This window comes from the organism of the source record quoted next, unplaced genomic scaffold (assembly GCF_019419815.1).
Source record: "Pyrus x bretschneideri cultivar Hongxiangsu unplaced genomic scaffold, Pyrus_bretschneideri_v1 Contig19, whole genome shotgun sequence".
In the NCBI taxonomy this organism is placed as follows: Eukaryota; Viridiplantae; Streptophyta; class Magnoliopsida; order Rosales; family Rosaceae; genus Pyrus; species Pyrus x bretschneideri.
Window position 1 is genome coordinate 615,968 of NW_025999490.1, and position 21,305 is coordinate 637,272.

General features: G+C 37.0%; 3 protein-coding genes and 1 long non-coding RNA gene across 6 annotated transcripts; 3 read left to right on the forward strand and 1 right to left on the reverse strand.

Annotated features, from left to right (window-relative positions):
- Positions 1 to 1,912: 1,912 nt before the first annotated feature.
- LOC125476526 (glutathionyl-hydroquinone reductase YqjG-like) lies at positions 1,913 to 4,348 on the forward strand. Of its 2 annotated transcripts, none has more exons than XM_048582756.1 (6): positions 1,913 to 1,969; positions 2,809 to 3,026; positions 3,113 to 3,289; positions 3,397 to 3,621; positions 3,730 to 3,858; positions 3,976 to 4,348. In XM_048582756.1, the coding sequence occupies exons 2-6, from the start codon at positions 2,820 to 2,822 to the stop codon at positions 4,204 to 4,206; spliced, it is 969 nt and encodes a 322-aa protein (XP_048438713.1). In that variant the 5' UTR covers positions 1,913 to 1,969; positions 2,809 to 2,819; the 3' UTR covers positions 4,207 to 4,348. The 2 variants fall into 2 exon arrangements, with proteins under 2 accessions (XP_048438713.1, XP_048438712.1); XM_048582755.1 differs by lacking the exon at positions 1,913 to 1,969 and adding an exon at positions 2,026 to 2,198.
- A 1,400-nt stretch (positions 4,349 to 5,748) lies between these two features.
- Positions 5,749 to 8,031, forward strand: LOC125476525 (glutathionyl-hydroquinone reductase YqjG-like). Its single transcript, XM_048582754.1, has 6 exons — positions 5,749 to 5,884; positions 6,487 to 6,704; positions 6,791 to 6,967; positions 7,075 to 7,299; positions 7,408 to 7,536; positions 7,654 to 8,031. The coding sequence occupies exons 2-6, from the start codon at positions 6,498 to 6,500 to the stop codon at positions 7,882 to 7,884; spliced, it is 969 nt and encodes a 322-aa protein (XP_048438711.1). The 5' UTR covers positions 5,749 to 5,884; positions 6,487 to 6,497; the 3' UTR covers positions 7,885 to 8,031.
- A 1,344-nt stretch (positions 8,032 to 9,375) lies between these two features.
- On the reverse strand, positions 9,376 to 13,522 carry LOC125476418. The gene is made up of 2 exons (XR_007257734.1): positions 11,001 to 13,522; positions 9,376 to 9,989 (listed from the first exon to the last, which is right to left on the reverse strand). It is a non-coding gene; the product is annotated as an uncharacterized LOC125476418 (long non-coding RNA).
- Positions 13,523 to 14,064: 542 nt separating this feature from the next.
- Positions 14,065 to 19,678, forward strand: LOC125476527 (protein NARROW LEAF 1-like). Of its 2 annotated transcripts, none has more exons than XM_048582758.1 (6): positions 14,065 to 14,214; positions 15,242 to 15,751; positions 16,055 to 16,198; positions 17,262 to 17,502; positions 17,989 to 18,489; positions 18,678 to 19,678. In XM_048582758.1, the coding sequence occupies exons 2-6, from the start codon at positions 15,254 to 15,256 to the stop codon at positions 19,109 to 19,111; spliced, it is 1,818 nt and encodes a 605-aa protein (XP_048438715.1). In that variant the 5' UTR covers positions 14,065 to 14,214; positions 15,242 to 15,253; the 3' UTR covers positions 19,112 to 19,678. The 2 variants fall into 2 exon arrangements, with proteins under 2 accessions (XP_048438715.1, XP_048438714.1); XM_048582757.1 differs by having other exon boundaries at positions 14,080 to 14,234.
- The last annotated feature ends 1,627 nt before the right edge of the window (positions 19,679 to 21,305 follow it).

Here is a 21,305-nt window from a genome sequence, read left to right on the forward strand (position 1 = left end):
AAAAAATAAAAATTTATGGCTAGTAATGTAATTTCACAAAACCAAATTTTGTTTTTTTTATTGGCTTTTTAGCCAAAATGGTCATTGAGATTTGCATAACACATCACTTTGGTCCTTGAGATTGAAAATCAATAGAAATAGTTCCTGAGATTGTCCACCATCCATTATTTTGTCCTTCCGTTAAAAACTCCTTTAAGTGTCTTGGAGCTCTTGGCTGAAAGTTTGGGCAATTTTCAAAGCTTCATAACTTAATCATTTTTTAACCAAATTCGACCCATAATATATTAAAATGAAGATAGGAAAGTGTATAACAAGATTAAACCATTTGGAAGCCCAATAGTTGTTGGAGATGGCCAGAAAATAGTCTAAAAGGTGACTGATCTGCATGAAAACTGGAAAACTCGCCAGAAACTAGGTAAACTTTAAACGTTCATAACTTCTTCAATACTCAACGAAATCGAGTGATTCAAAAATGAAAATCATATTTCTCGATGAGATGAAGATAATGGTCTTTTTTTTTATGGCTAAATCACCGTGGTTTGGCCAGAAAATGGCTATCTTGGTCTCAAGTTAGCCATTTTCAAGCCATTTTTCGGCCAAACCAAGGCGAATTAGCCGTCAAGAAAGGTACCATTCTCTTTGTCTCGTTGAGAAGTATGATTTTTATCTTTGAATCACTCGATTTCGTTGAGTATTGAAGAAGTTATGAACATTTAAAATTTACTCAGTTACTGGTGAGTTTTCCAGTTTTTCCTTGGACCAATCATTTTTCAAGCTATTTTTCGGTCATCTCTAGCAACCATTGGGCTTCCAAATAGGTATAATCTTATTCTACACTTTCCTATCTTCATTCTGATATATTATGGGTCAAATTTGGTTAAGAAACGATTGAGTTACGAAGCTTTGAAAATTGCCTAAACTACTGGCCAAGAGCTCTGGGACACTTAACGGAGTTTTTAACGGAATGACCTAAATAATGGATGGTGAACAATCTCAAGGACCATTTCTATTGATTTTCAAAGTGATGTGTTATGCAAATTTCAGGGAACATTTTGACTAAAAAGACTTTTTGATTTAAACCTACCTACATGTAATACTAGCATATATCTAATACTAAAAAAAACAAAAAATAAAAGACAAAGACTTCTTTCCCAACTCCCACTCACTTTCTCCATCTTTTTTTTTTTATATTAAACAAACGATATTATTTATACTAAGAAAGAGAAGAGTGGGCTTAGCCTTAATGTGGTTCAAATTCGCTTTCGACGAGAATCAAAAGACCTCTCACTTACAAGTGAAGAGGAATATCATTAGATCATAGTATTAAGTGGCTCCTATTTTAAAAACAAAAGTAAAAAATGTTCACACACACAAAGTGGGTAGGCATATGGTAGTATGAATTATAATAGGGCTTTTAGTTCTCATAATTAGAGTGGGTAACTAGAATATTTGACATAATCAGGATATTGTGGTATAAGTTAAAAATATTTTGCTACAATAATAAGTCAGTTATTTGTTTATATGGCAACCTAATTAAATTTCAAATTTTATTTGGATGTTTAAAAATAGATGAGTTTGTATTTAAATAAAAAAGAAAGAAAAGAAAAGAGCTTTACGAGCCTATACTTAAAAAAGTAATGGTAGGAAGACTAAATTTGTAGATAATATTTACAAATTAAATAATGTGCCACCAATAACAAATAAATACGTTTATCAACGCTTAAGTAACAATTCAATTATCAACTTCCATATCATTTTATTTACAAAATTTTGTATATATATTTTGTCTCTCTAACATTACTAGTGACTTCTTCTAATGGTTCTCTCAACTCCCACTTAGAAAGCCCCACGTGCCATTCATGTGTTGAGTCTCAACCACCTCAGACTACCAAATTTTGTATTATAGCCACCGGGTCTGACCTGAACAACATCTTCTCCCAGATTCTCCCCTCAGATCCTCCTCTTGAAGGTAACTAAAATCTTTTTTCATTTACTCGGGTTAGCCGGTTTGATAAGCATTACTCATATCTATGTAACTTCTCCAAATGGTTCTCTCAGCTCCCACTTAGAAAGCCCCACGTGCCATTCACGTGTTGAGTCTCAACCACCTCAGACAACCAAAATTTGTATTAAAGCCACGGGGTCTGACCTGAACAACATCTTCTCCCAGACTCTCCCCTCAGATCCTCCTCTTGAAGGTAACTAAATATTTTTTCATTTATTTAGGGTTAGTCGGTTTGATAATCATCTCAGTTTTCAATTTCAGTTTTCAGTTTTCATATTTTGAAAAGTGAAAACTCGTTTGGTAACTGTTTATGGTCGTTGAAGCAAAACCAGTACAATTCTTTTTGGTCGGATTTCATCTGAGTTTTAATTGATTGTTTCGTTGATCGATTACTGTAGGTGTTCTTGTATTTTTCTTAAATTTATTCATTTGGTGATTGTGAATTGTTCAATACCTGTACAGAACTGGAAACCAAATATTGAAATATGAATAGGGTTAGCTAGAACTTTTTCAAGAAAAATTATTCAGTGGGTTAAGTATTGTTACGTAGATTATCGGTTGACTATGAAGAACAGAGAGTGTGCCTTAAGTTCCATCTAACTGTCCATTAGTCAGACTTGGAAGGGTAAAATTTTCCTTTCAGTTCGTATCAAGGTTTGACAATTTCGAGTTGTAGCTGGAATGGATTGAAGACAGCAGTACGATGATATATATATATATATATATATATATACTCGAAGTCATAGAATTTTAATCAAACGATAGGAAGGGAAACTAATTTCTTCGTGTGTTTGATTCTTCAGACCGCTATCCAATGGCTCAACCTATGGAGATATCACAATCCGGTGCATTTGTGAGAGCTCCTTCTGTTTTTCGGAACTTTATTTCACGGGACCCAAATTCGCAGTTTCCGGCAGAACCTGGGAGATATCATCTGTATATATCATATCTTTGCCCTTGGGCTTGTAGGTGCCTGGCATACTTGAAACTCAAAGGACTTGAGAAAGCCATCAGCTTTACGGTAGAGCACTTTATATTAGATTATTACTTATTAGGTTTTCATTGCAAGAGACAAGTTAATATTGTTTATCTGCTTGTTTTGCTCAGTCGGTCAAACCAAAATGCGAAAGAACAAAAGAAAGTGATGAGCATGTGGGGTGGGTTTTTCCTGCGTCAGATACCGAGGTAGCTGGAGCTGAACCTGACCCTTTGAACGGAGCAAAAACTATTAGGGAACTTTACGAACTTGCAAGCACACATTATACCGGAAAGTACACAGTTCCAGTATGTTCACTCATAAGTGGCCTTTTCATTTTTCTTTCCTTTCGCTTTTGTTATTCTGGTTGTTGCTCTCTTCTGGAACTAAGTGATTGATCTTTTCACTTTTGTAGGTTCTATGGGATAAAAAACTTAAAACAATTGTCAACAACGAGAGTTCAGAGATTATTCGTATGTTTAATACTGAATTCAACGACATAGCTGAAAACGCATCTTTGGACTTGTATCCTCGTCACTTGCAATCTCAGATTGATCAGACGAACGAATGGATATATGACAAGATAAATAACGGTGTCTATAAATGTGGGTTTGCGAGGAAGCAGGAGCCTTATGACGAGGTATGTTTTGCAAGCTGTAATTAGTTTCGACTGTGTAGGTTCTGGTGTTTACATTCTCTTTAAGGACTATTTGTAATTAGTTTCACTGGTTAATCTCTCTCTTCTCAGGCTGTGAAAGAATTGTTCGAAGCTTTGGATAAATGCGAGGAGATACTTAGCAAGCAACGATACTTGTGTGGGAACACGTTGTCTGAAGCAGATATTCGGCTGTTTGTCACTCTTATCAGATTCGACGAGGTACTGATACTTGTTTCCTCGATCAAGATTTTATATTGTCAGAAAATCTGCCTGTTTCTTCTGCACCGATGTTGTTACATTGTCTTTAACGATTCAATTTTTTCCCATTGACGGCAGGCTTACGCAGTCAACTTCAAGTGCAACAAGAAACTGCTACGAGAATACCCTAATTTGTTTAACTACACGAAGGATATCTTCCAAGTTCCTGGAGTAAGCAGCACAGTCAACATAGATCACATAAAGCAAGGCTATTACAGCATTGTGGCTATCAATCCATTCGGAATAGTTCCTATCGGCCCAAATATCGACTACTCTTCTCCTCATGACAGAGACAGGTTTTCTACATAGTTTGTGTACGCTGCAGCTTGCAGATCAAACTACATATCGTTTGTGTGTTGAGGTTGTGCGTTTTGGTTCCATTTGTAACTCGTGCTTTTGTATTTTGAACCTTGCATCTTAACTTTTGTCAATAAAAATTGAGCTTTATCTAGTTAACGAAATCGAGTGATTCAAAAACGAAAATCATACTCTCGACGAGACGAAGAGAATGGTACCTTTTTCGAAGGCTAAATCTCCATGGTTTGGCTAGAAAAGGCTCGAAAGTGGCTATCTTGGTCTCGAGTTAGCCACTTTCAAGTCGTTTTCCGGCCAAACCATGGCGAATTAGCAGCCAAGAAAGGTACCATTCTCCTCGTCTCATTAGGAAGTATGATTTTAATTTTTTGAATCACTCAATTTCATTGAGTATTTAAGAAGTTATGAACGTTTAAAGTTTACCCAGTTTCTGGCGAGTTTTCCAGTTTTTCCATGGACAAGTCACTTTTTAGGCTATTTTTTGGCCATCTGCGGCAACCATTGGGCTTCCAAATAGGTATAATCTTGTTCTACACTTTTCTATCTTCATTTTGATATATTATGGATCAAATTTGGTTAAGAAACGAATTACGAAGCTTTGAAAATTGCCCAAACTTCAGATCAAGAACTCTGGGACACTTAAAGGAGTTTTTAACGGAATGACCAAAATAATGGATAATAGACAATCTCAGGACCATTTCTATTGATTTTCAATCTCAGGGACCAAAGTAATGTGTTATGCAGATCTCAAAGACTATTTTGGCTAAAAAAACCTTTTTGACTTAAACCTACCTATATGTAATGTTAGCATATATCTGATAATAAAAAAAAACAAAATATAAACTTTCCCGACTCCCACTCCCACTCCCTTTCTCCATTCTTTTTTTACCAAACGATATTATTTACACTAAGAGGGAGGAGAGTGGGATTAGCCTTAATGTGGTTCAAATTCGCTTTTGGCAACAATCAAACTTAAGACCTCTCACTTACATGTAAAGAGGAATACTATTAGACCGTAATATTAAGTGGCTCCTATTTTAAAAACAAAAGTAAAAATGTTCACACACACAAAGTGGGTAGGTATATGGTAGTATGAGTTATAATAGGGCTTTTAGTTCTAATAATTAGGGTGGGTAACTAGAATATTTGACATAATTAGGATATTGTGGTATAAGTTAAAAATATTTTGCTATTATAATAATCAGTTATTTGTTTATATGGCAAACTAATTAAATTTCAAATTTTATTTGGATGTTTAAAAATTTATGAGTTTTTATTTAAATAAAAAAGAAAAAAAAAAGAGCTTTACGAGCCTATACTTAAAAAGTAATGGTAGGAAGACTAAATTTGTAAATAAAATTTACAAACTCAATGATGTGTCACCAATAACAAATAAACACGTTTATCAACGTTTAAGTATTAATTCAATCATCAACTTCTATGTCATTTTATTTACAAAATTTTATATGCATATTTAGTCTTTCTAGCATTACTTGTATCTAAGCAACTTCTTCTAATGGTTCTCTCAACTCCCACTTAGAAAGCCCCACGTGCCATTCATGTGTTGAGCCTCAATCATCTCAGACTACCAAAATTTGTATTATATAAGCCACCGGCTCTGACCTGAACAACATCTTCTCCCAGACTCTCCCCTCAGATCCTCCTCTTGAAGGTAACTAAAATCTTTTTTCATTTATTTAGGGTTAGTCGGTTTGATAATCATTTCAGTTTTCAATTTTCAGTTTTCAGTTTTCATATTTTGAAAAGTGAAAACTCGTTTGGTAACTGTTTATGGTCGTTGAAGCAAAACCTGAGTTTTGCTTAAACAATTCTTTTTGGTTGGATTTCATCTGAGTTTTAATTGATTGTTTCGTTGATCGATTACTGTAGGTGTTCTTGTATTTTTCTTAAATTTATTCATTTGGTGATTGTGAATTGTTCAATACCTGTACAGAACTGGAAACCAAATATCGAAATATGAATAGGGTTAGCTAGAACTTTTTCAAGAAAATTTATTCAGTGGGTTAAGTATTGTTACGTAGATTATCGGTTGACTACGAAGAACAAAGAGTGTGCCTTAAGTTTCATCCAACTATCCATTAGTCAGACTCGGAAGGGTAAAAATTTCCTTTCAGTTCTTATAAAGGTTTGACGATTTCGAGTTGTAGCTGGAATGGAGACAGTAGTACGATGATATATATATGCTCGAAGTCATATAATTTTAATCAAACGATAGGAAGGGAAACTGATTTCTTCGTGTGTTTGATTCTTCAGACTGCTATCCAATGGCTCAACCTATGGAGATATCACAATCCGGTGCATTTGTGAGAGCTCCTTCTGTTTTTCGGAACTTTATTTCACGGGACCCAAATTCGCAGTTTCCGGCAGAACCTGGGAGATATCATCTGTATATATCATATCTTTGCCCTTGGGCTTGTAGGTGCCTGGCATACTTGAAACTCAAAGGACTTGAGAAAGCCATCAGCTTTACGGTAGAGCACTTTATATTAGATTATTACTTATTAGGTTTTCATTGCAAGAGACAAGTTAATCTTGTATATCTGCTTGTTTTGCTCAGTCGGTCCAACCGAAATGGGAAAGAACAAAAGAAAGTGATGAGCATATGGGGTGGGTTTTTCCTGCTTCAGATACCGAGGTAGCTGGAGCTGAACCTGACCCTTTGAACGGAGCAAAAACTATTAGAGAACTTTACGAACTTGCAAGCACACATTATACCGGAAAGCACACAGTTCCAGTATGTTCACTCACAAGTGGCCTTTTCATTTTTCTTTCCTTTCGCTTTTGTTATTCTGGTTGTTGCTCTCTTCTGGAACTAAGTGATTGATCTTTTCACTTTTGTAGGTTCTATGGGATAAAAAACTTAAAACAATTGTCAACAACGAGAGTTCAGAGATTATTCGTATGTTTAATACTGAATTCAACGACATAGCTGAAAAGGCATATTTGGACTTGTGTCCTCCTCACTTGCAATCTCAGATTGATCAGACGAATGAATGGATATATGACAAGATAAATAACGGTGTCTATAAATGTGGGTTTGCGAGGAAGCAGGAGCCTTATGACGAGGTATGTTTTGCAAGCTGTAATTAGTTTCGACTGTGTAGGTTCTGGTGTTTACATTCTCTTTAAGGACTATTTGTAATTAGTTTCACTGGTTAATGTCTCTCTTCTCAGGCTGTGAAAGAATTGTTCGAAGCTTTGGATAAATGCGAGGAGATACTTAGCAAGCAACGATACTTGTGTGGGAACACGTTGTCTGAAGCGGATATTCGGTTGTTTGTCACTCTTATCAGATTCGACGAGGTACTGATACTTGTTTCCTCGATCAAGATTTTATATTGTCAGACAATCTGCCTGTTTCTTCTGCACCGATGTTGTTACATTGTCTTTGACGATTCAATTTTTTCCCATTGATGGCAGGCTTACGCAGTCAACTTCAAGTGCAACAAGAAACTGCTACGAGAATACCCTAATTTGTTTAACTACACGAAAGATATCTTCCAAGTTCCTGGAGTGAGCAGCACAGTCAACATAGATCACATAAAGCAAGGCTATTACAGCATTGCGGCTATCAATCCATTCGGAATAATTCCTATCGGCCCAAATATCGACTACTCTTCTCCTCATGACAGAGACAGGTTTTCTACATAGTTTGTGTACGCTGCAGCTTGCAGATCAAACTACATATCGTTTGTGTGTTGAGGTTGTGCGTTTTGGTTCCATTTGTAACTCGTGCTTTTGTATTTTTGAACCTTGCATCTTAACTTTTGTCAATAAAAATTGAGCTTTATCTAGTTATATATCATGCATTTCTCTCACTCAAAATACACGTTGCTGAATACCATTAACTATGCACTCTTCATATCCGTCTTTTTGAACGAGTTTGTCGTACACTTAAACATGGTGGATTAGAGTTTCTAATGTTCAATATAAGTTGTAATTAAGACTAAAGTAGCACATGATTGTTTGGTCCAATGGCACTCAATACAAGTAAATAAGAGGAATGACTTAACTCAAAACTCAGATTTCGTAAGAGGCAAAATGTGTTCCAACTTTTACCAAAGTTGAACAAGAATACGATCCACAACCACAATTTCTAATAAAATGTTAATGAACCCCTACTAATTCACCTAAACAAGAATATAATGTTATGTGTTAGCCCTAATTTAACATAATTGTTGGAGATGCTCTAAGTTTTCTACATAAGATTGCATGATGGGGAGCAACTTTCATGTCCAAGGTAATAATACAATAGCATCTTGTACTCACAGAGTTTGGCCAGTCGAACTCGGTGCTCACCAAGAACATCACCTTTGCTATCTCCCTTATATCGCCTTCAAGGGCAATTTAATTGCTAGTTTGAAGATTGATTACTGTAAGTTGTCTTGTTCTTTCTTAATTTGATGCATTCTTCAGCACGCAATCAAATGCATTTGTGACAACTGCTTCTGTTTTTCACGGCACCCAAATTCATAGTTTCCGGAAGAACCTGGGAGGGAGAAAGCCATCAGCTTTACGGTATAGCTGGATCTGAACCTGATATGGGAAAGAACAAAGCATATGGGTCAGGGTTTTTCCTACTTCAAATCCCAACCTAGTTGGATCTGAACCTGATCCTTTGAACGAAGCGAGCTAAAGCTGAACATCACCCTTCAAACGGTTCTTGGTCAACGGTGGAGCCACTCCTATTCGATCTGAACTCGAGTCCGTCCATCGGTCTAATACGGCCCGGTCTGATCGGTTCGACCATTTTTTCCGCGTGCTTCACTCGATCCAACCCGATTAGATCGATCTAACTCGGCCCGGTCCGACCCGGTTTGACCGGTCTGACTCAGCCCGATCCATCCGGTTTGACGCAACTTAATCTGTCCGACTGTCTGATTAGATCCGGTCCGGCCGGTTTTACCCTAGTCCGATCCGGTTGAGTCAAATTGACCGGTTTCTGCAGATTTTCCCAAGGCTTCGTTGCGCCGCCGTGCGTACTTGTTTGAAGACTGGGCTTTGCTCTCGAGCTCGGGGCTTGAGGCGAGTCCAACGGTGGTGGTCTCGGGCCATCTACCGTTTGTTCTATCAGTAAATGTCTTTTGTCAGACCATCTGTCGTCGTGCGAACTATTAATCAGGATCTTTTGATGAGATGGAGTTCTGAAAGTGCGATCTTGATTCTCAGTAATTCAGTCACACACACAAAAAGAAAAGCTTAATCAAACAAATTACATTTTTTTTTTCCTTTTCTTAATCTGCTTTCTAACTACGAACAAATAATTAAATAACATTTCTTCTATTGATCTGCATTTGAGCTGAGTCGGTGTTGGTGCGACGAGAGGCAGACCGAGAGCGACAGCTGAGCCTCCTGGCACTGGCTCCGCTTCAGCCCCGTTCCTCCACTCCCGCACAGGCTCCGAACCGCTTCCCACTCTTCCGGGCACGCCACCGACACCAAGCACTCCGCCAATCCCCGGTTCAGGTGCCGGCACGCCGCCTCCCGACCCAGACCCGGCCCGATCCGCTTGTGACAATCCGTTAGCGCGCTCTGCAACCTATCGCACTCCCTCAATTTCGCCGTCGTTGTCGGTTGCTTCGCTTCTGACATCGTTCGTTATCGTTACGTTCGTTTCTCGCTCGTCTTCTCGTATCCCTGCCTCCTGCGTTTTGAGCTGAGCTTACTGTGTGGCAATCGTGCCACGTCAGCGATTTGAGATGGGAGAATTTGGCCAAGTGGGCTGTTCGTTAATCTCTTCCAAGTTGTAATTGGGCCTATTTGGAAACAGAACCCAAATTACAAACCAAAGCATGTTATATGGATTTTCCCAAAAATAATGCAAAAAATGGAGATAATTTAGATTTAGGCATGTAAATCGGTGGAATTTTTTTTTTAACAAACGATATTATCTATACTAAAGGGGTAATGAGGATAGGCTAAGCCTTACAATGGACTAATAATAATGTGGTTTAAATTCGCCTACGACGATAATCAAACCTAAGATACTTAAAAGTGCAGAAGAATACCATTAGACCGTAGTACTAAGTACATTTTTGAGATTTAGAGCTTCACTGGTGAATCTTGGTTAGGGCTGCCGCATTAAGACAACTTGTTTACAGTGCTTTTGTGAGTTTGATATAATCATTTTGACTAGACTTTTCACCATGACCAAGTATTCTCGTTTAAATTTGCAATAAAATTTTGTGCGAGATATAGTATAGATTAAGTGGTCGAGTATTGATCCTCACATCCACAGTCAAAATTTCAGTGTCGTTCTTGAAATCTTAGAACTTTTTACCTATTTTGAATTAAGGAAATAAAAGTTTGTTTGAATTTTTTTGTTAGGGATATCAGATATGTGGAAGGTCTTCTCCCAAAATGTCCCATGTAAGGGCCCCCATGACCAAGAGAAGGAAAACGATTACAAATTGTCAGAGCACCTTTTTTTTTTTTTTTTTTTTTTATAGAAAACTAATGAAATGTTTAAAAACTTAAGTTTTAACGATAAGAACAAAATAAAGGGTAAATTAAATAGTATCATGATTGATTTTTTAGTGCAAAAATGTATTTTTTGTTCAAGTGAACAGTACGAAAACTTTTCGTTAAAGTTCTATTTTTTCTATGCTTCTTCAATCCCCTTACAGTCTCATAGAGCAAATTTGAACCCACAACCTTCTCTTTAAAAGGAAAATATGTCACCAACAGCCCACAACCATTTATCCACTCCTATTTACAACGCAACATTCTACTTTAACTTACGAGAGTGAGAATTTAAAAATATTAACCTGAACATCTGCGGATTTTTTCTTCATCTTAGTTTGATGATGGAGGCCGAATTTATAAGAAATTGAGTCACTTTTTGAAGGAGATGGGCCTGTTAATTATGCAAAAGCAAAAGACAAAAAAGAAAAGAAAATATCATCAGAGCAAAGGACTCTCAATCTCAAGGACACACTGGCTGTGAGTGCTCCTACAATTAGCAAAATCGAAATTCCATTCTGAAAAAGAAAACAAGATCATTGTGGTGGGCCCATCTTTGTGGACATTAATCAAATAATTGCATTGTAGAAATTTTTCTTTGAGGATGACATCTTGTTGGAGTCTTTTGATCCCTCTCTCTCTCTCTCTCTCTCTCTCTCTCTCTCTCTCTCTCTCTCATGGTTGGTTGGGATTGAGCTAGCCATGCTGGGCAAGTTCATATCTTTTGCCAAATGTAGACTACAAATAAATACATGACAAAAAAGCTGACATACCCAAAATGCAATCATCCAACTTCAAAGGGCCCCAAGCAGGCCAGAAAGTGATTGCAGACTTAGCTTGCTTTGTGCTATATAAACCTCATATAATATATAGAGTATACATACACATATATATACTGCAGAACTAGTATATATACACATATATATACTAATACATGCACATATGCGTGTGTATATCAAATTGAATATCACTATCAGTCTATCAGATTATCAATTAACTTGGAAGAAGTATTAAGTCAACATTAACTTGGTCAATTGCATATCACTATCAGTCTATCAGATATGTGTGTGCGCTATATAAACCTCATATAATATATAGAGTATATATACACATATATATACTGCAGAACTAGTATATATACACATATATATACTAATATATGCACATATGTGTGTGTATATCAAATTGCATATCACTATCAGTTTATAAGATTATCAATTAACTTGGAAGAAGTATTAAGTCAGAGCAGAGTAATTAATATTATCATTATATTATAATTGAATGACGAATGAAGAAGAGATAAGTTGGTGTGGTGCAGCAGAAAAGTTGAAGATAATGCAGCAAACAAGGCATTTTTGATTTGATGTAGGGAGATAGAGACATAAGGGTTTGTCTCCAACTCTCTCTCCCTCCCACCCACATTCCCCACATCTAATCATACCCTAATGTGTCTAATTATCTATTAACCCTTAATTAACCATGGCTTAAAAACAATAACCACACTTAAAACCCAAATGAATTAAGCAAAAAAAAAGGAGCTTAATGTGAATTGCAATTTCTAAAGAAAAATTGAATCTTTGCTTTCACTCACTCACTCTCCCCCCAACCCTATAATATAAGATAGAGTGTGCTACTTTTGGGGAGCAAATATGGAGTCGCCCTATTCCCCACCTCCAAATTAAATATCAATGGGATCCAAAAGATGAATTTTCCTTTTTCCCCCCATCTCTCCTCCATTAAAACATCCCACCAAGAAAATGTGATGAGGTGCAAAAAAGGAGAAAGGAAAAAGAAAGGAAAAAAAAAAGAAAAAAGGGGAAAAAGGGTACTAAACAAATACTCAGAAAAATGGTTCTTTGTATTATTTATGAAACAATACCAGATACTAGATATTATATGCTCTCTCTCTGTCTCTCTCTACAAAGTCCAAAGAGTGGAAAGTATAAACCTTCTCATTCTCTAAACTTCAAAGCTCCTGTTTTTATATAGTAAGCCCTGGTTTGGTACTGAGGTGCTTCTGAAAAAAGTGGGTATAAAAAAAAGCTGGGAGCTTTTTTATGTTTGGTAAACATTCAACTTTAGTTTTTTTTTCACAGTTTTGGGTGAAAAAAAAAAGCCAAAAACACAAAACTACAAAACCCAGCTTTGAAAAATCAGCTTTTTTTGCTTGCTCAGCTTCTGCGCAAACCGATTTGGCAAGAGGCGCTGAGACCTTTAACGAAATTTTCCAATACCCAAAATGGCCTTTAGCAATTAAATAAATTATACATTATACCTGTCGACTTCGTCGCCGACCTAGCCACGTCTCTCTTCCGTCCTTTCTGACTCTGAGCTTCTTGGGATTTCTGGGACAGGAGTGGCAGTAGGTTCGTCGGATTTCTGGGTTTTGTCGAAATTTGGGGCCTTTTCGTCGGATTTCTGGGCTTTGTCAAAATCTGGGTTGCACAAAGAATGCTAGATTTGCACCCTTCTGCTAACACCCAAAATCTCAATGGGAAAACGTCAACGCCTTCGCCTCTAACGCAAACAGTAAGTCCTGAAATCTGAGTTCATCTATCTTCTGCGAATCGGTTGATGTGACCCAGCCTTCCTTTCCCCACGACCTAGCCTTCCTTAGGATCAGGCAAAGAGAGACAGAGAAAGAAAGGGGAGAGAGGGAGTAAGCGTCGGAAGATAGAATATACAAAGGTTCTGCAAAAATAAAATAAGGACAAGGTAAAGAAGAAACGATTCTTAGAGAAAATAATAGAATAAAAAAATTATAAATATCTTAATAAAAAAAAAGGTGAAAGTACATTCTTCAAAGCTCACAACTGTTTATAAATAGTTTATATAAATCTTATAAATGTCATGACAAAAGAAAAGATAAAAAAATTATTATATAATATTCAACATCATATCTTTTTTAGTCATTTTACTAGTCGTAGTGGTTTTACATAAAAATTTATCGAACATTTTAACACTGTTTTTTTTTTTTTTTACTAAAAGCACTTTTACAAAAAAAGTTTACCAAACACTCTACTGCTTTATTTCACATTTGTTTATTCTCGCAATATAACAGAAGCAGTTTTTTTTTTTCGGATGAGGATTTTCTCCCCTCCTCTTACATTCTCTATTTTGTCTTTCTCTTTCTATAAAAAAAAAATTAATATAAAATATTGACATGACTTAACTGTGTGACAGTTTAAATATGAGAGAAGGAGAGAGAGGAGGAAAAAAAGAAAGAAAAAAGACATAATCCTACTAATTTTTTTTATTTATTTTTATTAAGCACAACAATACCAAACCATCTCTAAATATAGCAGCTCTTTTTTCTCACTCTCTATCACTTTTTCTGTGTTTGTGGAAAAAAATACTAATCCTTTTTGCTGGATGGTATTTAGATTATTTGACGGAGTGATTGTGGCACATAATCTTGATCTTTTTGATGATGGGTGTGGGGGAAATTCTTCATTAGGGCATGAAAGTCTTCAAAGGGCTTTGCTTTGAGGCCCTCCACACCTCCACCATTGTTGATCAGTGAGCTCTCTTCTCTCTAAGTATGGCTTTTAAATTTGTTGTTATCTTTTGGTTTTGATAAAAATTCTATCTGGGTTCTGAGCAAGGTGTGAATTTGGGGTGTTTTGCTTTCTGGGTTCGGTCTCTTCTTCTCTCATTGTGAACAATATGAACAATCTAGGTCCTTTTTCTCAGTTTACTTCAACCTATATCGTGAAACGGTGTCTGGGTCTGGGTTTTGCTCTCTCTCTCTCTCTCTCTCTCTCTCTCTGTATGTGTGTGTGTGTGTGTGTGTGTGTGTGTGTGTGTGTGTGTGTGTGTATTTTTATCTCTACATCTTTCTTCTGCTTGTGGCAAGCTACCCCACCGTTTCTCCCTTTTTTGCTTTAATTTTGCTTGTTATTTCTGCATAAGAAAGGGGTGTTTTCCTTCTCATGCGTATGCATTCATTAATTTTCTTATAGTTCCAATCTTTATCATGGGATTCATTTCCTCAGATGCATTTTGAAGAGTTTGTGAACCCTTGAGCTTTGAAACAGAGAGAGTAGCTGGTATTAAATGTTTAGCTGGCATTTTCATATATTGTGCTATCCTTAAGATGATTAAATGTAGGTAAAATTGACAATTTAGATAAAGGACAGCTTAAATGTGCACTCTGTGCCATTTTCCACTTGTTAATCTTCAACATTTACTCATAGGATTTTGGGTCAGATTAGATTGATCTCATCGGTCTTTAAGAACTTGCATAGTTCTTTGGCATGCTGATTCTTTTCATTGTTCTAGCTATCTCAGAGTAGTCTCTTATATTTCCTTTCTTTTCTGTCTTTATTTCTTTCTCCCCTTCTTGTCTACTATTTTCTTTCCGGGGTTTTCTATTGACGAGCGGTTCATAATTCTTTTGTGATTGCTTCTTTTCTTTTGAATCTAAATCTTTTAAGTGTCATTAAAGGCTGAACAAGAAGAAGAATGAAGTTGTAGGTTATCTTTATGATTTGGTGCCTCTTATCACAAATATGAATCTCCTGAGAGATGCATTTATATGACGTAGGAGAGCTGGAAGATGGACAGGAACAGATTAGATTTAAGATTCCATCATCACTCTGGATTAACACAGTCTGAGGAATCTGCTCTAGACTTGGAAAGGAATTACTGCAGTCATCATCCTTATCTACCTTCATTTAGTCCGTCGGCCCTCCAGCCTTTTGCATCTGGTGGTCACTCTGAGAGCAATGCTGCCTACTTCTCATGGCCTACATTTAGTCGATTAAGTGATGCAGTGGAAGATAGAGCCAACTATTTCGGAAATCTTCAGAAGGAAGATCTTCCTGAAACTTTGGGCCAGTTGCCATCAGGGAAGCAGGCTACTACCTTACTTGAGCTGATGACCATCAGGGCATTCCATAGCAAGATCTTGCGCCGGTTTAGTCTTGGCACAGCAATTGGGTTTCGGATTCAGAAGGGTGTCTTAACAGACATTCCAGCCATTCTTGTCTTTGTTGCCCATAAAGCTCATAGGCAATGGATCAGCCATGTACAATGTCTACCTGCTTACCTTGAGGTGGAAATTTTAGTGTCTTATATATTCCGTTTTTTAGCTTTTATTTTGTCAATGACATTGTACTTTGTCGTTAGCTGCATAATATTTGTTTAATCATAGTCAAGTTGTTTTCTTTATTTCACAGTAATCATGATGCTGGTCAGAATGATATGCTTGTGTATTTTTCTATTGGTTGAAACTATGCTGGTCAGAATGATAAGCTTGTCAGGATATTGATTTTTTTTTCTTTAATGCTAATTGGTTGTTTTGATCTTTGACTAGGTTCTTGTTTTGTTTGGTTTCTGCATTTAAAAAATGGTGCAGGGGCCAGGAGGTGTATGGTGTGATGTGGATGTTGTCGAATTTTCCTACTATGGTTCCCCGGCTTCAACTCCTAAAGAACAGCTGTACACAGTGCTCGCAGATGGCTTGAGGGGAAGTGATCCATGCATTGGTTCTGGTTCCCAGGTATTTTCTTGAGAAAATTGCTGTTATCTAATTGTTTTCTGTGGTGGTTGGTAATTTGGTGTGTTGATCTGCAAGTTCAGATAGTGACTAATAATATAGATACCAAGTACCTATTAGGTTCAGATTACGGTTACATATGTTAATGTTTACTACTTTTCTTAATTTTAATGTGATATAAGGAAAACTATTATAGTATAACTATAATGCATAAAACTGCCATTGGGAGGGCAACAATAGCCGTGCTCATAGGCTGGTTAGCCAAGGTGGAATTGACTAGAAGAGGGGGTTACACTAGTTAGCTAGTTGATAAGGTAATAATCTTATGAGTGGCTTGTCTAAGAAGATCATTACCTATATCGGAACCGGAACATTGCCTAGGTGTTATTCAGGTCTTTACAGCTCCATTAAAAGACTATCCAATGATGACATAATGAATGGGTGAGGTACTTTTCAATATTAAATAGAGTTATCTTTGCTTCACTTGGCTTGCTTGAGTTCAAGCGAATGGGTTTCCAGGGATGATGCCTGTCATGTAATTGGTTTGGTTCATATCCTTAAACACTTAGGAGTATGAGACTGGATCTTCTCATTTGGCCAGTAATTGGTATGCTGGATTTGATATCAAACAAAATCATTACATAAGATTTGGATGGGTCTTATTTGGCCAGTAATTTGCTCATTACTCTTAAAAAAGAAAAGGATTTATGGTTCACTATATGCTTTCCAATTCAAGAAACTGAAACTTTTGGGAACAGTGGTAAACTGATGAAACTTGTCAGAGTATTAGAGCGGGAGATCTTGAGTTCATATCCATTCCAGTATAACCTCTCTATGTTGAGTTTTATGTGTTTGTCTCACTAGTGCTAGGGAAAAGCCCAACATGAGGGAGCATATTAGAATATTGGCCTGCATCTGAAGATTCCCAACTGTTTAAGCTTTAGAAATATCAGTGAATTTACAAAACTTATCATATACCCTAAATATTAAATTGTTGATCAGAGATCTGTCTGTACATTGTGTCTCAACTTTTTAAGTTTACATAATTGATTTTCTTCTTCTTTAGGTTGCTAACCAGGAGACGTGTGGAACTCTGGGTGCTATTGTTAAAAGCCGAACAGGAAATCGACAGGTTGGTTTTCTCACAAATCGGCATGTGGCAGTTGATTTGGACTATCCAAACCAGAAAATGTTTCATCCTTGGCCACCAAGCCTTGGACCTGGGGTGTATCTTGGCGCTGTGGAGAGGGCAACATCTTTTATCACAGATGATCTTTGGTACGGCATATTTGCTGGAACAAACCCAGGTAACGGAGTTTCAAATTTTGGCCATTAGAAAAGCTTGTGTGCATCTGCCGTTGCAAATAGTCAGTAGCTATTGTTTATGAGGTTGAAAGTGTTTCTTGAAAATAGGGGAAAATTAGATAAGGACAGTAGAGCCTATCATCACTTAGTTGAAGAAACCAGGTTATGTACCTTGTGCCTTGTCCTCGCAAAATAACCCAATATGTTTACATCTTAATTATTTATTTTGTGTCTACATTGTCTAAGACATAATAGCTTTCAATTGATCCGTATTGGGAAGGCACATCTTGGTATGAAAGGTTTAAGGCACAAACGTACAGTTGGTCTTGTTATAAGGTTGAGTTTGATCTTCCACATATTAATTGAGCAGCACTCTGGACAAGATAATTTGTAGTTTCTCATTTTCTGCAACTTCACACTTGCTCTATTGGGTTTCTCATCAAGTTCTGACCCCGACATGTGCCTATTATGATTTGGTGCCCCTGCAGAAACATTTGTGCGAGCTGATGGTGCCTTCATTCCTTTTGCCCAAGATTTCAACATGAACAATGTAATTACAACTGTAAGAGGCATAGGTGAGATTGGTGATGTCAACACCATAGACTTGCAGTCTCCAATCAACAGTCTTATTGGAAGGCAAGTAATCAAAGTTGGGAGAAGTTCAGGCTTGACAACTGGGACCATCATGGCGTATGCCCTAGAATACAATGATGAAAAAGGGATATGTTTCTTTACTGATTTTCTTGTTGTTGGAGAGAATCAGCAGAGTTTTGATCTTGAAGGCGATAGTGGAAGCCTCATTCTATTGACTGGTCAGAATGGGGAGAAGCCACGACCGGTTGGGATCATTTGGGGTGGGACAGCTAACCGTGGTCGCTTGAAACTAAAAATTGGCCAACCGCCTGAAAATTGGACCAGTGGAGTTGATCTTGGGCGTCTTCTTCAGCTCCTTGATCTTGATCTGATAACGACCAATGAAGGCTTTCAAGGTTTGTGTTTCTAAACCATCCCATTGTTTTTTTTTTTTTTTTTTCCATTTTTCCCTCTTTTTTGGTTCTGCTGATTTTAGTTGAACAGTGTGCATACTCTTAAAAAACAAGTAGAGTTTTATGTTTTTACTGACCTTGGCTTTGTTCAGCACATTTTCCTGACTCCTGTCTGCTTTATGTTAACATAGCTGCTATTCAAGAGCAACGAAATGCTTCAGCTGTGGGGATTGGTTCCACAGTTGGGGAGTCATCCCCAGCTGTCCAGGGCCCTTCTAAAGATAAGCTAGAAGATGACTTTGGACCTTTGAGTTTCAATCTTCAGAAAATTCCAATTGAGGGTGAGTCCTGTCAGGGACTGATTCGACCATTCATGCACGGTGACTTTCGCATAGAAAATGGTGTTGAAACTGCTCCTAATGTAGAACACCAATTCATTCCGAGTGCCACCAACAGATCTCCAATAAATCAAAGCAATCAAGAGGAACATCCGGTGTCAAAAAACCTTTTGGCATTGCAGAGTAGCTCGGATGAAGAGATTTCTGTTTCGTTGCAGTTAGGTGAACCTGAATCGAAGAGAAGAAAAAACTGCAACTCTCTCTTTAGCAGTCAAGGAACCAATTGAAGTAGGGATGGTAAATTGTCACTCTTTTGTTGGAGTACCTGTCGTACGAGGGGTTGCTTCAAAGGCAGGACTTAAAATTCTCAGTTCACTTTATGCCAGATTGCAGCTGCAGTGGACTTCATTCATCAGTTCACTTTACATTAGGTCATATATGTGGAGCATACAATGTTTTTATATAGATGTTTAGGCGTTTACCTGTACTCGTTTTTACTTTTGATTTGTACCGCTGTAGTGAATATCCTTGTAGAATTAGCACCCTGAAGTGGGAGTATAAGCAGCTATTGTAATCCGACGTAATGTAAAATGTTACATACGGGTAGCGAGGTTAGTTGTTCAGAGCCTAATTGATGGAAGGTCGCTTTTTGATGGGTAGAAAGAGGTGGGAGCATGGTGGACTACACCATTTGTTTGTATCTCGTTAAGTCTAGTAGACTAGTAGTAGTCATAATTGAACTCACATTGTGGCTATATTTGTAGAATTGATATCTTCTCTGGATCACTCTGTTCGAAGCATGCGGACAGAGATTCAGACCACATAATTTCAATCCTACGGCCTCGATTAGTTCATCCTACCGGCTCACTCACAAATTAGGGATCCAAATCTCTTTCTATTCAACGGCTCAGATCTTCGAGTCCTTAAACTGCAAGCATAGAGATCCAGAAAGGTCTTGATTCATTTGTAAATGCGGCTTCAATTGATACATTGTCTTATTTGTTTGGCAATGGCATGTCCTTTTCAATCAAGGTTCTCTTAAATGGATTTGGATCCACTCCTGAGCTTAGGAGGCTGAGCCTCTTGAGCAAAGCATACAGACTGTTGGATTTTGATCTACCAACTACAATTATTATAACTTTTAAAAGGTCCTCCTGTTTGTAGTTGTTGGATCAAAATCTAACGGTCCGTGCGTTTTGCTCAGGAGGCTCAGCCTCCTAAGCTCATGAGAGGATCCAAATCCTTCTTAAATACCATGGAAACTCAAAATCCTTGGATGTTGAATCTTACACTGACATATGCTCTTACGTTATCTTTTTCAAATTTTCAGCAAATTGATGTGGATTGGAAGTAAAGTGATCCTTGTCAGTAGTGGAAGAAATTAGTTTATCATGCCAAATATGCAACAAATGTATAACATCTGCGTTATTGCTTGTAAAAAGCAGATGGGATTTTTCAACGATAGTAGAAATGTTTTCCTAGTCATCAAGTGATCAAAGAATATATGATCAGTTACTTTTTAGATTTGATATCAAAGGTGGAAGATGAGTAAGTGTGCTTTTTAGCGTTTTAATTTCTATTTTTAATCGAATTTAAGGGCGAGATGACCACTATGTAACAAAAAAAATGGACTTTGAAGGACACATGCATGATATCAGTTTTAAATTGTTTGATTGCTTGCACTTTTTTTTTCTTTTTTTTTTATAAAAAAAAAGAAAAAAGGAAAGAGTTATAGAGACATTTCAATCTTCCATGATCTATATTTCAATTCGATTAATCACATCAACACCCTGAGGTTTAAAAATTACATTAGCACTTACTAAAGTTTTAATTCAATTTCACATTACCCCTTTTAGACAAATTTAATGAATATTATAGTTATACAATTTTTTATTTATTAAATAATTGACTATAAAGTAAATTTGTCCTTAAAGGGGTAATGTGAAATTGAATTAAAACCTTATGGGATGTTAGTGTACTTTCTCAAACTCGAAGGAGTTTTGTGAATATACGAAAAACCTCATGAGGTGTTTAGTGTAATTAACCCATGAAACTCCATCTATGCATCCCCATTAGATATGTGCGCTAGTCACTTATTTTGTCGAGATGACTTCATCAACTACTTCTACATTTGCATAAAAATCTGATGCATTTACAGTTGAGTATTTTTATTTGTTAGAAAAAAACTGAGATAAGAGAGAATGCGAAGAAAAGAAGGAGAAGAATTCGGGGTTGCCACTGCCTCCAAAGCGGACGGCTAGGGATATGTTTGTTGTTTTGTTTGTATCGAGAAAGACTTGAGTTCGTTAACTCGTGTCGTTTCCTCTTCCAACTTGATTTACCATTTTTTTTTATTTAAAAAAAAAAAAAAAAGCAGAAAGAGCTCGCGTCTCTCTCTCTCTCTCTCTCTCTGTGAAAACTGGAAGCCCTAATTCATAAAAAATCCTGGATCAAATCAAATATTTAGGTTGGATGGAGGTA